This window comes from Penicillium coprophilum (genome assembly GCF_028826855.1).
Source record: "Penicillium coprophilum strain IBT 35676 chromosome Unknown utg000002l_segment0_segment1, whole genome shotgun sequence".
Lineage (NCBI taxonomy): Eukaryota > Fungi > Ascomycota > Eurotiomycetes > Eurotiales > Aspergillaceae > Penicillium > Penicillium coprophilum.
The window spans coordinates 5,807,444-5,822,978 of NW_026622722.1; the positions used below are offsets into that span (position 1 = coordinate 5,807,444).

Sequence of the window (15,535 nt, forward strand, 5' to 3'; positions counted from 1 at the left end):
CACATCATGGATCACACACGCGATCCCTGTCCTTGGGTTGCCCTGAGCGATTTTGGTGGTGCCTTTGCCATGGGTGCTATTGGTGGTGCTGTCTGGCACGGTGTTAAGGGATTCCGCAACAGTCCTTACGGCGAGCGTCGGATAGGTGCGCTCACAGCGATCAAAGCCCGCGCCCCGGTTCTCGGCGGTAACTTCGGCTGCTGGGGAGGTCTTTTCAGTATTTACGACTGTTCAATTAAGGGTATTCGCAAGAAGGAAGATCCCTATAATGCTATTATTGCTGGTTTCTTTACCGGTGGCTCCCTTGCTATCCGTGGTGGTTACAAGGCCGCCCGCAACTCCGCTATTATGTGTGCCGTCTTCCTCGCTGTCATCGAGGGTGTCGGTATCGGTTTCCAGCGCATGATGGCCGATAACACAAAGCTCGAGGTATGTCATATCTACCACCTTCGAGTCGATCCGTATGCAATCAAGTTTGTTTGCTAACCATGAACATCATTAGCTTCCTCCCCTTCCTCCGTCGGAGCAGAAGGCCCACGCTTAAATACTCTCCTTTCGGTCCACATCTTCCTTCGATCGCCGTCAACCTATCCTCCCTTCTATCTCTGTCTTCATATAACAACATCTTCACACAAGTCTCTCTTCTCAGGCGTTCGGTTGATGTCATGATTTCTCAACAACATAGCACAGAGGCTCCCGTTTTGTTCCTACTTCCCCCCTCGCTTTTAATACCGCCTTCCACGGCCTGTGTCGAAGCATTGTACATTAGAGACGGCGAATTTATCCTCATGGCTGGTTCTAAGACCGGTGTATGTCTTTTCATGGCCGCATGGCTAAGCCACAAAAATTATGATGACATTTCTTCTCTTCTTCCTTTGTGAATTGTGAAATAGACGATTTGGCATGCGAATTGCATGAGATCTTGGTAACAATTTGTGGGCTGAATGGGCTCATAGACTGCAATGATAATCTATCCTTGGCGCTCTCCTTGAGAAGCTCTCGATCACTACCATGTAGATCGGGATGCCGAGGCGATGGACCCACTGATTGTTTGTACGATTGTGTTCGAAGCTCAAAGCCTCGAGCCTTTTCCCGTACTCGTCGAACTCGGTGCCCTACAGTATTGCAATCGGATTCGAGATAAACATTACTTTACCCAGTCACCCAACACGTACTGGCAGGTGCGGGAAATACCTCTGATCCAGGCCTTGTTCAACGACCCGTCCGCCTTTTTGTAGAAAATGGCCTAGCGTGATTAAAGGTGGTCTCACACCTTTACATGGAGCTTCATTCCACGGCCACAAAGAGATCGTCAATCTTCTACTCGAGAAGGGGGCGAACATCAATAGCGTGACCAGAGGTAGTGTCACGCCTTGACATTGTACTTCATTGAATGGGTCACTGGACGTCGTCGACATTTTGCTCGACAAAGGAGATTGAAAGCGTGGATGTCTGTCTCGGAACGCCCCTCCACACAGCTTCAGTTGCTGGTCATCTGGATGTAGTGAATCTGCTGCTTGAGAGGGCACGGCCGTGGAGAGGGGGGGTTTTGATGACAGAACACTCTTGCACTATGTCTCGCCACACGCCCAACTAGAAGTCGTCATCAACTTCCTTCATTGTCAAAAGCTCGATGGACATTCGGGTTGAAAAGCTGCGCACCATTGTGCTATCTTGACTATTAGCCGCTACAAGAGCCGGATATGAAGAGGCCATCGCACAGTTGATTACTTTAGCAGGGCTGAAATCGAACCTGGATGGATTTGGTCGAGACTTGATGTGGTGGGCGATAGGGATTGGGTGTGGTCGGATCCTTGGTTTGATACGCCAGTGGTGCTACATACAAAGCTTGGGTGCTCGAGTCCCTCAAGCTAGCGAAGATTTGCTATGGTCTTTGATCGGTTCGGACCTGGAGCGACTTTGCGATGTGTGCGCCCGGCCTATAATGGTTGATGCTTCATATCGCAAATGTGAAGGTTGCAAGAATTTCAGCATTTGCTTACACTGTGTTGGAGTCAAAGTGACATGTCTGGGAACTGTCCATGGGTGGTCCTCCTGGGGGCTTGATCTGATGGTTTGGGTGGCAGTGACATGAATGAGAAGGACATGAAAGGCGAGATCAGTGACAGTGAAACAGGCCTTCATCTTTCTTGGATATTGATGATTTCCTCCTGACAACTTTCAGGCATGATATGCAAAAGCTTCCTTAATGACATTCCTCTAATAAAGGTTTCGCATTATGATGCCCCTCGCAAAAGTAAACCTTTCCCCTATGACCTCACATGCTGGGGATGACCAGCCTTGAAGGAGAGCAGCTCTGTCTGTGAGCTCCAACAGAGATTGCAATAGAGTGGTTGTGAAGAATAGAGCTGCTGAGAGTGGTATAGAGGTGGAAGAAAGTTGGTCCAAGTTGAACATGAAAGGCAGGCTGATGTAGATTTCCTGTAAAAGGAGCAAAATAACCTCATATGACTGATCACATCGTTGTTGGGAATTATCACCTGGCAACATTGCAGGTGACCTTATGCCAAAATTGTCAATGATTATCCGGTTAGCTAGAATGCGAGCTAGACGATAATAATTCCACATCCGAGCACACCATACATCCTGATAAATGTATTGTGGTCCTTGGGGAAGCATGTGATAAGTCCACGACGCAGGAAGTGAAGTTGCCCAGTTTTGGAGGGCTTGATCACTTTGTATAGCCAGTTCAACTAGTTGGCTGGGAGGGACAAAGCTCTGATTTGCCACGCCACGAATGTTCACCAAGGTACCCATGATAGCAAAGAGTCTCATTGCTGATAGCAAGGGATTTTCCTCGTCTTCTGAGGTATTAGATGACGCTCCAAAGCGACCTGGTAATGCTAATAAGAAGTGCGGAACAATTCTGCCACTGGTAAGACAAGCAAGAGCCTTCAAAGAATGAGCAATTAGTAAGTGTTTTGTTCTCTAATGGTATACCGACGTACCGTAGTGTAGCAAATATCTATGATTTCTTTCACGGGTGACACTGGCAGATCATTAGTAGGACACAAATAGCTTAAGAACGCAGCGGCGCCGTGGACATGTTTTTGCCAGGCATGCGATGAGGAATGGTTGTCGCATGTTATCATCTGCAACATCAACTAGACGTCAGTCCGGTCCAGTAGTGAGAGTTCAAGTAGTCGGATATCAGAGCACAGAACCTCGAAGATAGACAAAATAAAACTTCCAGCGATAGATTGTTCAATTCCAGAGCCCTGATGGCTGATGATTGCTTCATTAAGGACACTTATAGCAAGGATATATTTTCTTCGCGCCAGATCCATCATACTGGGATCTTTGTGGACAACGGCGAGTGCAGCAAGACCAACAGAGGTAATGCTGATAGTGGCGGAAGATGGATGCTCCGCCCTGGATTCCATCCAGTGCTTACATCCATCTCCCAAGATCCCAAAGTTATCGGAAAACACTTTCTGTGCAAGTTCCTCAACATTGAAACTGGGTTTCATTGCGACTAGAGTCAAGCAAGTGGCATGCTTTTTGGCCGTGGTCAGCCTGGCGCTTGAGACATGCAACTTTTGAACGATTGACTTGGTCTGATCTCGAAAGACCACATCTGACTGAGATCTATAACCATTGCAGTCTAAGCCGGCTCGAGCGCACTGGCTGCATCTTGGCCTGAGGAGATTGCACTTCCAAGAAGTTAGTGTGCTCAGCAAAGCCGACCAAAATTTAGCGGAAATCAAAAGCTAACCTTGATTCTTCTAGATCTGCAGTTCCCGCAAGCCGGGCTAGCTCTGGCAAATGCCATGAACGGCGGCAGCGGGAATGTTCGAAACAGTTCAGTCAAAGAATGTTTCAATAAAAGTAGCACTGCCGCTTGAGCTCCGGAATTCTTCTTCTGGGCTGAAAATATGTCTCACAATGTCCTCATTATTCTGACTACCGAAACAATTAGGTAGGGATTATGGCCAGAGATACTCCTTAGTGTGAGCTTTGTCCCATTGACCCAGGTGGAGAAAGGCCTCGGCCTGTCATTGGATGAGAGAGCAGCGCTAATCCACGACTGACTTACCCCAATGGGAATAGCGCAGGCATTAACGAAAGTTCTGGTTAATGCCTCGATTCTATACCCATATGTACTACTCTACTTACAATCAGCTGTAACATATACAAATATAGAAAGGATTCAACTTATGCCCGGGTATACGAGCTTTTGCTGGCTAATATACTAGTTCCCATAGTCCCTAAAAACCCCCGTAATTAATGTTAGTCTGCCAATGATCTCCGACACGGCCGTATAAGTGGAATTATAAGGCACTATACCACGACGGATTTGTCTAATTTGGAGTAGAGCTTACGGTCCCATCAGCTTACTTGCTATTTCACGAATGAGTTGCCTAATGTAGACACTGCTGTTGATCACACGTAGGACCATATATTCCATCACTCTTCCGGCTATAAAAGAAGGACCAACAGACTACCTTCGTCCATGTTGCTCCATTGGAGACACAAATATTTTTTTCTTCCTATTCATCTATTCACTACAACTGCTTATTCCCTCATCCGTCAATTCTCTCATAATCTTACTTTCAAACATCACTTTCACCTAACATGAAGCCTATCCAGAACGTTGCACTCTTGGGGGTAAGTTGGCTGGAAATAAAACGATTGAGATTGTTATACTAATATGTGTGTAACAGAAAGGATGGCTGGGATCCGCAATCTTAGAGCAGCTTGTGAATACTGGCTTTCAAGTTACAGTGCTGAGTCGCGGAGCAGGGTCGGTAGAGGAGCCCCCTAGTAGCGTCAAGACTGTGCAAGTCGATTATTCGTCTATTGACAGTCTTGTAGCTGCTCTCCAGGGCCAGGATGCTGTGGTGTCTACTGTTGGTACGCCCGGTATTAGCGCACAGAAGACGGTCATTGATGCCAGCATTCAGGCTGGCGTCCGACGTTTTATCCCTTCCGATTTTGGGGCTCTCACGACGAGACCTAGAGCAGAGTCACTTCCCCTGAATGCCTTATGGGTAGATATCCAGGATTATCTCAAAGAGAAAGCGTTGCGTGGAGAGATCGAGTACACTCTCTTTGCTGTTGGGCCCTTTTTGGAATTTGTTATGTCGATGCCGTTTTTGACCGATCTGCAAACCCATAATGTCCCGCTCTATGACAACGGTGTGCATAGTTTCAGCTCTACCAGGGTGTCAAGTGTCGGAAAAGCCGTCGCCGGTGCTTTGAAAAATGCCACAGCGACCAAGAACCGCCTGGTCAGCGTTCATGACATTGTTCTGACTCAAAATAAAGTTCTGAGTTTAGCAAAGAAGTACTCAGGGCCTGATGTCAAATGGGTCGAGATACCAGCGGACGCAGCGGCTGAACTTGAAACAATTCTTGAAAACACCAAGCAAGGCGACCTGGACCTCTTCAAAACGCTTGCACTGCTGAAAGCTGCACTGTTGGGTGGCAAGTTCGAAGCTGAGTTCAAAATTTTGGATAATGATCTTGTTGGAGTCGGCCTGCTTTCTGATGATGAATTTGAGAGGATTTTTGCCACGGCCTTCACGCCAAGCCAAATTATTGCGCAAGAGGGTCTTCAGGCAAATATTGAAGGGATTCAAGGCGAGGCTTAGAGATACGACGGCAAGGTATTGCAGTCGATGTTGCTACATGGTATTTTTATCTTGTTTTCTTGCTGTGTGATCGAGTACCTTCGAGAGAATTTGAATTGGCAATATTGTCATCTAGCATAACCAGTCAATGAACCGGAATTTTATCAAGCTAGTCATCAGTAATATTGCGAGGAATTGAGACAACCAGGAAAGGCGAGCAAGACTCGGTATTCTGCGACCCAAGCCGAGTTCTACCGAAGGAGGCAAAGTACTCTGCGAGGGCTTATTCCTCTGATATGATTGAACAAGACTCAAGGGGCTGGGGAACAAGCGTTACTAATTATTGTGGCCCTCCAGGGCTTTCTGTCAAAATGACAGCTCCACAAAATATCGTGGCAAAAAGGTGTGGCTGAGTTGGTGGATTATCGAAGCAGGCTTAGGGCCTTGGAATGTATCAAATTCGGATGCTAGACAAACACATGAATACTGATAACAAATCAAGAATTAGTATATTGGCGGGAGAATATTGTTTCAGTATCTAGGTGAGAGATAGGTATCCCCGGTTTGACATTCATCAGCATTTTCGGTCGTTTTGCAGTGAACTTCTCCATTTCAATACTAAGTGAAAGTTCCCACAGAAATCTGACGTAAAATGACAGTCTGACCCAGGTGAACAATCTTGGAAGAAGCCATCAAAGGACTGATGTCATCCATTATGTTTTCTATCGGATGTATTGCGGATGGGTAGAAAAGCGTTTCATTTGATAACCAGACTGGTTGAATGATTGGATCGAGTTGATCTTCCACGATGGAAATTCTAGAAAGGCAAATTACACTCGCAAGCTGATGACGAGGTCTGACGAGGTGTTCGAGACCAGATGCGGAAACCTCAGCCGCATCTTCTGATTGGGTGTGGATCTCGGAAGGTAACCTTATTGACCGAGCCCCCCACATCTATAGATCCACATCTCCAATTGTAGTCTTGTACTCTATCCGTTCTTCGCATCTTTTGGTCTTAGAGAGAGTTCCATCCTGATCCGGGTGAACTCCACCCAGTACAATAAAAAGATGGACATCCGCAGACATGGCTTCCTTTTTCTTTTTTTCTTCAAACACATTCTTTGAACTTCAAGTCACTCTTTTTCTTGAAGTCATTCATTCTTTAGAGGTTGATCCTCAATTACTGTCTCTGTAGTATCTCTGTTAACCAGAAGATCATATTATCTTACCACTTTCATTCACTCACTCTACAATCTTCCATCATGACTTTCAACGTCTTCCTTACCAGCCTTCTCGCTGCCACCGCTGCGGCCCTCCCCCACTCTGCCCGTTCCGGCGGATCCGGCGCCGTTGAGACCCGCGATTCTAACGGCGGAGGTGGTCTCCAGATTGTCAACAACATGGGCACCGACCTTTATGTCTGGACCATCACTGACAATCCTGGCGAGATGAAGACCCTGAGCGCTGGAGGCGACTTCAGCGAGAAGTGGATCACCAACAACAACGGTGGCGGTGTTTCCGTGAAGATCTCTGCCAGTGAGGACCGGGACAGCGTTCTTCAGTTCGAATATACCCAGGATAAGGATACGCTCTACTGGGATATGTCCTCGATCGATCTCGACGAGACTTCTCCATTTGTCAAGTCGGGATTCACCGTCCAGCCCAGTGACACAAGTTGCCGCACAGTCTCTTGTGCCCCTGGTGACGTGAACTGCAAGGATGCCTACCAGCTCCCCGACGACGTGAATACCTACTCTTGCTCATTGAGCTCCGATTTCACTCTGACTCTGGGATAAACTTGCTGGCATGAAATTTTCTTTTTCTTCCTGGAACCGGCTGGACCGATGGAATTTTGTACCTTTTGTTATTATGATTTGCGGAACATTAATGCGTCCTTGTTGTGTTGAACATTGTGGATACACACTTGGATATGTATATAAACTTCTGCAGAAGTGTTGATATTTAGTATTTAGCAGTGAGCTAGCTTACCAAGTACCACTGTCAAATACATTCTAGAATGTGTTTAAAAGAAACAAATCCCCAATATCTAGGCGTATGTATTGATATTCGTACGATTCATCCTGCACATCTCAAACGGTGTTCTTTGCTATAGTCCATCAATTTCCCGGGAGTGTAAATTGATATCCGATGACATCATGAAACTTGTAACGCTTTTAATTTGAATTGTTATTTAGGATCTACCTTCAGGATCGACTACTATGGCTTTGGCCAGATCTTCCTCTTCAGGATCGGTACGTTGATCTTCTTTTTCTCAAAAAGAGCAATCTATAGCTTTCCACTTCGCCCCCCTGTGAATTGTCGACGGTCAAAGGCAAAATGTGGCCGCATCTGCTTTCATCTACTTTTCCTGTATGAAATTATCACGGACAATCTCACAATGAAGCCCCCTTTGCCTTTTCCTCACAATCAGTCCATAGAATACGCATACTCGGTTAACACTTAGAATGAGTAGTTTGTCGACATCTGGAAGCTCTGTATGCGCACACATTTTGGAAAGGGGAACTTCGTGTTTTACCCTGCTATTGACAGATACAAATTAAATGAGACTGCCACTTTGAACAAGAAATGGAGTATCAAGCTGGATTTTAATAAATCTGTTGCGATGTTACCATGCCGGTAGCCTGGACCCCACACAGACAGGACGATTTCCTGTAGATATGTATCCCGATCGGCGTCTCTCCTTGTTTCTTTCTTGATGTGTCTCAGCTCGTTAATAGCATCAGTCGCTGTAGAAAAGTGATGTTTTGATCTTAAGGAGCAGAGGGTCCGAGGCTTTTGGTTGGCATTTTCTTTCTGCAAAAAAGATTGATCAGGGCGATCTAGCCCAATCATGAAGCCCACGGAAAATCCAAATACCAACCCCAAATTCCTTGCTGCGTTACGCATGGTATCTGTCCTATTTGATCACCTTGCTGATGTGGTGTATATAGATGGTTACACCATTATTAGTACACCTATATTACAGGAAATCAGTGCTGGCTCCAATGACGGGATTACCACCTTGATGGTTTACAACATTATAGAAGTCGTGAGCCAAATCGGCATCGTGGGTAGACCTCACGTGCCGTTCCTGCCTGAGGTGTCTAGCTGCAACCCCGCTGCGGCAGTCGGGGCCTCATGGGGCACCCGTGGACCCCAGACCTTGTGACTAATCTCTCGGCCAACCCTTTCCAAGGAATCATGGACCGAGGCTCATCGCGAGTCTTCAAACCACCGAGGTTGATTTGCTTTATAGGGTGCTTGCATCCCGTCACATCCTCTTCCCCAGGTTTTCTTCTTCCATTACCTTCACTTCACACATCTTCATAATGGCTTCTCCTCGTAAGTGATTCCCCTATTACTTTGCCTATACCCATTATTTTCATGTGATCCAATCCCTCATGGCCCGATGGCTCCACATGCTTGGCCTCAACATCGATGCTAACCATCGCTGAACAGAGCAAATCCGTACCCCGATCACCGATCTGCTCAAGATCAACCACCCCGTCCTGCTGGCAGGCATGAACGTGGCTGCGGGGCCCAAGCTGGCTGCTGCTGTCACCAACGCCGGTGGTCTGGGAGTGATCGGTGGTGTTGGCTACACCCCTGAGATGCTCCGCGAACAAGTCGCCGAACTCAAGAGCTACCTCAACGATAAGAACGCCCCCTTCGGTGTCGACCTTCTCCTTCCCCAGGTTGGCGGCAGTGCCCGCAAGACCAAGTAAGAAGCTTCGATCGCTGCGATACTTTTTCCATTGTGGACACCTTGCTAATCGCGTTTTCTTTCGGTAAATAGCTACGACTACACCAAGGGCAAGCTCGGCGAGCTCGTCGATATTATTATCCAGGAGAAGGCTACCCTTTTCGTCTCCGCCGTCGGTGTGCCCCCCAAGGCTGTCGTCGATAAACTTCACAGTGCCGGCATCCTCTGCATGAACATGATCGGTCACCCCAAGCACGTCCAGAAGGCTCTGGATGTTGGCGTTGATATCATCTGCGCCCAGGGTGGTGAGGGTGGTGGTCACACCGGTGATGTCCCCACCACCATCCTCATCCCAACCGTTGCCAAGTTAGTCGAGGGCAAGAAGAGCCCTCTGACCGGCCAGCCTGTGCAGGTCATTGCGGCTGGTGGTCTGTACAACGGTAGATCCGTTGCTGCTGCTCTGATGCTCGGTGCCTCTGCTGTCTGGATTGGTACCCGCTTCATCCTGTCCGATGAGGCCGGTGCCCCCGTCGCTCACCAAGAGGCTGTCCGCACCTCCAACTTCGAGGACAACATCCGTACTATTATCTTCACTGTTCGTATTCCCTGGCTACGCTATAAGACATTCAAGTTGCTGACAGACGATATAGGGTCGTCCCCTGCGTGTTCGCAAGAACCCTTACATCGTCAACTGGGAGGAGAACCGCCACGAGGAGATCAAGCAGCTCACCTCCAAGGGCATCATCCCCGTTGAGCACGATATGGAGAACTTGCCCGATGATGCCGATGAGGATACTCTGGACAATGCCCGTCCTTTCCTGATGGGCAAGGTCGCCGCTGTTGTCAACGAGAAGAAGCCTGCCAAGGCTATCGTTGATGAGCTCGTCGGAGAGGCTGCTGTTCTGCTCCAGAATGGCAGCAAGCTGGTTTCCAAGCTGTAAATAAACTATTTTCTGCTATATCTCCATCGCTGTAGCGGCGCTGGGAAGGATGGAAGTCAGGGCAAGGAGGAGCAGTGAGGTAGGAGTATAAGTGAAAAAATATTGGAGTACTCTCTACCTTCAGAATGGTTGATTTATGATTCATTCTGAACCTCTAGGTTACAATTTAATTTGTATGCCATCATAGCGGATGTCTTATGCTTTTTTTTCTATGTATTTGTTGGCTTTTGGTGTTTATGTTGTACACCTTTTAGTGTCTCTTAAGGGAGCTTTGCCACACACAACGCCTTGTGTGTGTAGCTGAACATCATATGTATACTCGAAGTGCCAATCTTCAAGACAGTACTAAGGTATTGACACAGGTCCAAAAAAAAAAAAGCTGATCAATTGAAGTCATATTTAAACAAACAAGGTCACGCGATCAGTATGAAGTGGCTGATCTGCGCAGCATCTCTTACACATTTCTGCTTTGTTCTGTGGAGGAATTTCCATGAGACAGCCATCGTCGAATGTCAGATCAGGTCAACTGCGAGACCATGTTGTACTAATCTTGCAATTAGGAATCACATTTTCATTAAGATGATGTTGTCTGTTGTCTGTTGAACTGAGCATATATGGTGGCGGCGGTTTCAGCAGTACTTTGATCTGCAATGTCTAGAATTTTCAGCTTAGCTGCTCCCCAAATAAAGGGCAATGACGCAACTTACTATGACCTTGACCCATTGCGGTCTCCACGGCCTTTACGCCATCAATCGCAACGTTCTCTCTCTTAATCCTCTATCATCCGAGTTAGTCACAAATTGGAGTGCCATAGTGACCCTTTCAGAACACACACAATCGCGGTACCATGTTCGTTGTACCCCTCAGTCTGGCTGGACCCCCTCGGGCATGTGACAGGGCGAGGGTGAGTCTTCAAGATATGACAAATGATCAAAGATGGGATGGGCATCTTCGCACATCGGAAAATTATAGAATCCAGGCTCTCGGGCATTGAAGGTCCTGATTTCCGAAGCCCGCAATGTGATTAGCATCGGGTATCTGTGCTTATTGCCGTTGTCTGCCCACCCACGTACACTACTTTCGACAATGTGTTCAATAAAGTCCACTCCATTGCGTTCCGTCCAGATTAGTCTTCACCCTTGATTATAACAGGCTTAGGTGGGTTAGACCTAGTAAAACCTAGTCATAACATATTCCTACCATAATTCTACTGAAGATGATCTTCAAAGACTTCAATTTAGCTTTGAAAGTACATAAAACATATACTAGAGAACCAATCGAACTGTATTTCTATGAACTATTAGGGAAAAGTTTTATACTTCCAGTTATGTACCCTTCTATCTAGGGTTTATATTATATAACTTTGGTTATAGGTACTAATCCGTAGTAAACCTAAATTATCAAATACTACTATAACTACTCCATATAGTTATCTTTGATTCTTATAAGTAATTAGCTAAGATCTAGTTAAATTAAAATCTTATGACTCAGCGTTTGCTTTCATTATGTCAACATGATATCTCATAAGTTGGTTTACATTACCCCGTAGCTCGATCTTAAATAGCGAAAATTATGAGATTATGTGTTTAATGACTTTTAATTCTTTAGTAGCATTATAAACGCCATAGTATTAGTTTAGGGAAACTCAGGTCTTGCTATGGCCCTATTTGGGCAACCCAAGCCTGGGTTGTGCGATGAACTAATCCTGGAAGCTGATATATATTGTATGCTCAGGGAGGGCTCTCAGTATAAGTTGAGAGCTTCCAGGGTTCTCGGTCGATTACTAAGCTGGTGGAGTCGCCCGGCCGCGGGCCACGGGTACCTACGTTGATGAAGCCCCTCCCGTGCCCAGTGCTGGTACATATATGTGAAGAACTGGTTTTGGAATCACTTACGCGGGCTATACTAAGATGCAATGAGTGTGGAGAAGTGAAAATAAAATTAGTTGATGCCTAGCTAGATATTTGGCTTTGGTTTATCTGAATTAATGGCGTTTGATTCAAGATAGGTGCATTTAAATTAAAAAGGTTGGGTGGGGTGCTCAGCTCGCCCAGGAATAACGGAGTACTTAGGTACGTTATTATTCTTCTTAGCCAAATCTAAATCAACTACTCCGTATCCTGTGTGCTATTGGCCTTTCTTTCCTAACCAGCCTTGGAACCCTGGCAAGTTTCATTACGGAGTATATTTGCGAGGTTTCAACCCGGCAGAAAAGGAGACTGTTTGTTTGTTTGTTAGAAAGTGGGTCAGACGACTTATTTTGCCCCCTCCCTATATGCACCTCCGTATTGTGTTATCACACCAACTGCATCCATGGGGTTTGATTTGGGCCTATACAAAGAAATTAATTAGCGCCTAGCCCATCTCACAGTCTCCTCTCCCCTTTTATTATTTGACCAGCGCGCCGTCAAGCACCATTCGTTGTCAACTTCATCTGTCAGCGCAATCATGCCTTCAAAGGACTTTAAGCAGACAAGACCCTGGCCAAATTCTGCATCGAAGACTTTCAAGGGGCAGCTGCATGGCTGGCTTCGCCGCAAATGGAGTCTCAAGTCGTTGCTTACTGGCGTATTGGTACTCTCCACGGGCCTTTATGTGACGAAACCCAGTACTGAGGCGATACTGGACAATTTTCGACCCATTGATCGGGATCAATATTGGAAAAATCATCAAGAGGAAGTCAAGGCCGTGTTTGCGCAAAGCTGGGATGCATACTCTCGATATGCCTGGGGTATGTCGAGACCCTTTATGACGTCAAATCCGCCACTAGTAAAAGTTGACATTGAAATTTAGGAAAGGATGTCTATCATCCCATTGCCAAAACTGGAGATCAAATGAGTCCTAAGGGGCTCGGATGGATCATCGTCGACAGCCTTGACTCGTTAATGATCATGAATCTAACTTCTCAGCTCTCTGATGCTCGAGATTGGGTCAACTACGAACTGACGTACGACCAAGATCAAGATGTCAACACTTTTGAGACTACCATCCGCATGCTAGGCGGGCTTCTGTCGGCGCACTATCTGTCCAGTCAACTTCCTGATGTTGAATCTGGCCAGGACTACGTTTACCTCCAAAAAGCGGTTGACCTGGCAGATCGACTTCTCAGCGCTTACGAGTCTCCTTCTGGAATTCCATATGCTAGTGTAAAGCTAGCTACTCGAGAAGGCATTCCATCTCATGCAGATGGCGGTGCCTCGTCGACCGCTGAAGCGACGACCCTTCAACTGGAAATGAAGTACCTTGCTCATATCACGGGCAAAGAAGTCTACTGGCGCAAGGCCGAACATGTTATGAAGGTGATCGACGATCACTGCATGCCAGGTGGTTTATCACCTATCTTCGTGCATCCTGATACAGGAAATTTCCGTTATCAGGAGATCCGTCTTGGAAGCCGCGGGGACTCTTACTACGGTATTGTTCTTCATTCCCACTATACGATGGAACTAAAAATCTAACGAAGTACAGAGTACTTGGTTAAGCAATATTTGCAGACCTCCGGAGATGAGCAAATCTACAGCGAAATGTGGGAAGAGGCTCTGGCGGGCATCCAAAAGTATCTTGTCACTACTACCAAGCACTCTCATCTCCAATTTATTGCAGAGCTTCCAAATGGCATCAATGGGAAGCTGTCTCCAAAGATGGACCACCTCGTTTGCTTCTTACCGGGCTCAATTGCAATTGGCGCTACCGAAGGGCGAACTGAGGCTGAAGCGCGCAAGCTGCCAACCTGGAGTGCTAAAAAGGAGCAGCAGATGAAATTAGCAAGGGAGCTCATGAAAACTTGTTGGGCGATGTATGCAGTGACAGCCACTGGGTTGTCGCCCGAGATTACCTGGTTTGAGGCTGACGATGCCGATCTCCAACCCAAGCCAGGGTCAAGACCTCAAAAGAAAAGCAAGGATGATGTAGATTCGTGGAAGAAAGATCTCATTATCAAGCCTCTCGATGCTCACAATCTGCAACGCCCGGAAACTGTTGAGAGTCTCTTTTTGATGTTCCGAGTTACAGAAGATCCCATTTACCGGAAATGGGGATCGAAGATCTTCAAATCTTTCAAGCAACACATGCTTATACCCGATGGCGAAGCGTGGACCTCCTTGAATGATGTCACCAAGGTTCCTGCGCCCTATCGTGATAATATGGAGAGTTTCTGGCTGGTAAGATATTGAACCGTGTCTCCTGCTTCCACAACGACTGCTAAACTTCAAATATAGGCCGAAACTCTTAAGTATTTATACCTTCTCTTCTCACCGAGAGAGTATCTCCCACTCACTGATGTTGTCTTCAACACGGAGGCCCATGTTCTGCCTCGATTCAAGCAGTCCAAGTTCCAAACCGGCTGGAAGCGAACGAAATGTTGAAAAGGAAGCTCACAAAACCGCGGTTGCTCCCGTATATATGTATTGCCATTTTTTGTTGTGGGGGAGGTTTCCATTACAGTTCCGAGTCGGAGGTATTATTACATACAAGATATACAGATAGCCTAAATGGGATCAATGGGCATTAGAGATTAGAATCCTCTTTGGATGGGAGCATACTTTAAATCCTCTACTAGGACTACTGTATATCGTATAAAACCTGGGCAGTAACAAATTGCCTATCTGTGTGATGTCCTCGATGCATACTGAGCCAATTCTGGTGAGTGGTTCCTCAAGAGAGTGCTGAAAATTTTCACAAGTCAGAAAAGGCATGAGATATACATAAGACAAAACACACACATTGGGTGAATGGATACGGTCCAAGGAGCACAGTGGTTGAATGGTCAAATATTCGATATGTATGATCATCTTCATTCAATGTGGCTATCCCCTTTTCTCTCGGCCTCTCTTCGCCGTCCTTGGTGATAGAGATCAATTGGCCCGATCTGGCTATTTCTAAGTTATGAGTGCCATGCTAATGTTGCAATCCTCCTGTGATGCGAAAATGACAACCTGTGCCCGGCAAAAGTCCCTTCCGATGGGGGTTCCAAATTAGGTAGATATAGCGCGCCGCAAAACCCACAAATGACCCCGGATGCCAGGCCCATAACCCAGCCCATGGTCCATTCGTGGGGGCCCACCTGGCCCCAAGGGGTCCCCATCAAGGCCCAGCGGGCTTTCACCCTAAGTCCATAGCTTACCGGCGGGCCCGAAGATAGGGCCCAAAGCCCAGCGCATTTGCGGGTTGGGGTGGGCTGAGTTATGGGCTTTGTGGATTTTGTGAAGTGTACGGTAGATACGTGATTCAACTACACCTCGCCAGACTGACATTCGGTTGCGAAACCCCATAGCGCTCAGTGTTCAGAAGAGCAGCTT

At 46.8% G+C, this 15,535-nt stretch overlaps 8 protein-coding genes across 8 annotated transcripts; 6 read left to right on the forward strand and 2 right to left on the reverse strand.

Moving 5' to 3' along the window:
* Positions 1–6: 6 nt before the first annotated feature.
* N7500_004262 (uncharacterized protein) lies at positions 7–544 on the forward strand (the record flags this gene model as incomplete). Its single annotated transcript, XM_056675408.1, has 2 exons — positions 7–429; positions 503–544. 2 exons carry the CDS (start codon positions 7–9, stop codon positions 542–544), a joined length of 465 nt encoding a protein of 154 aa, XP_056535933.1.
* Positions 545–2,220: 1,676 nt separating this feature from the next.
* N7500_004263 (fungal specific transcription factor domain-containing protein) lies at positions 2,221–3,122 on the reverse strand (the record flags this gene model as incomplete). Its single annotated transcript, XM_056675409.1, has 2 exons — positions 2,221–2,913; positions 2,970–3,122. 2 exons carry the CDS (start codon positions 3,120–3,122, stop codon positions 2,221–2,223), a joined length of 846 nt encoding a protein of 281 aa, XP_056535934.1.
* A 3-nt stretch (positions 3,123–3,125) lies between these two features.
* N7500_004264 (Zn(II)2Cys6 transcription factor domain-containing protein) lies at positions 3,126–3,793 on the reverse strand (the record flags this gene model as incomplete). Its single annotated transcript, XM_056675410.1, has 2 exons — positions 3,126–3,674; positions 3,737–3,793. The coding sequence occupies 2 exons, from the start codon at positions 3,791–3,793 to the stop codon at positions 3,126–3,128; spliced, it is 606 nt and encodes a 201-aa protein (XP_056535935.1).
* An 803-nt stretch (positions 3,794–4,596) lies between these two features.
* Positions 4,597–5,615, forward strand: N7500_004265 (uncharacterized protein; the record flags this gene model as incomplete). Its single annotated transcript, XM_056675411.1, has 2 exons — positions 4,597–4,629; positions 4,686–5,615. 2 exons carry the CDS (start codon positions 4,597–4,599, stop codon positions 5,613–5,615), a joined length of 963 nt encoding a protein of 320 aa, XP_056535936.1.
* A 1,241-nt stretch (positions 5,616–6,856) lies between these two features.
* Positions 6,857–7,390, forward strand: N7500_004266 (uncharacterized protein; the record flags this gene model as incomplete). The annotated part of the gene is made up of 1 exon (XM_056675412.1): positions 6,857–7,390. One exon carries the CDS (start codon positions 6,857–6,859, stop codon positions 7,388–7,390), a length of 534 nt encoding a protein of 177 aa, XP_056535937.1.
* Positions 7,391–8,445: 1,055 nt separating this feature from the next.
* On the forward strand, positions 8,446–8,763 carry N7500_004267 (uncharacterized protein; the record flags this gene model as incomplete). Its single annotated transcript, XM_056675413.1, has 2 exons — positions 8,446–8,502; positions 8,581–8,763. 2 exons carry the CDS (start codon positions 8,446–8,448, stop codon positions 8,761–8,763), a joined length of 240 nt encoding a protein of 79 aa, XP_056535938.1.
* A 160-nt stretch (positions 8,764–8,923) lies between these two features.
* N7500_004268 (NAD(P)H-dependent flavin oxidoreductase) lies at positions 8,924–10,238 on the forward strand (the record flags this gene model as incomplete). The annotated part of the gene is made up of 4 exons (XM_056675414.1): positions 8,924–8,936; positions 9,054–9,315; positions 9,391–9,892; positions 9,948–10,238. The coding sequence occupies 4 exons, from the start codon at positions 8,924–8,926 to the stop codon at positions 10,236–10,238; spliced, it is 1,068 nt and encodes a 355-aa protein (XP_056535939.1).
* A 2,448-nt stretch (positions 10,239–12,686) lies between these two features.
* Positions 12,687–14,602, forward strand: N7500_004269 (glycoside hydrolase family 47 protein; the record flags this gene model as incomplete). Its single annotated transcript, XM_056675415.1, has 4 exons — positions 12,687–12,969; positions 13,032–13,652; positions 13,707–14,398; positions 14,456–14,602. The coding sequence occupies 4 exons, from the start codon at positions 12,687–12,689 to the stop codon at positions 14,600–14,602; spliced, it is 1,743 nt and encodes a 580-aa protein (XP_056535940.1).
* Positions 14,603–15,535: the final 933 nt, after the last annotated feature.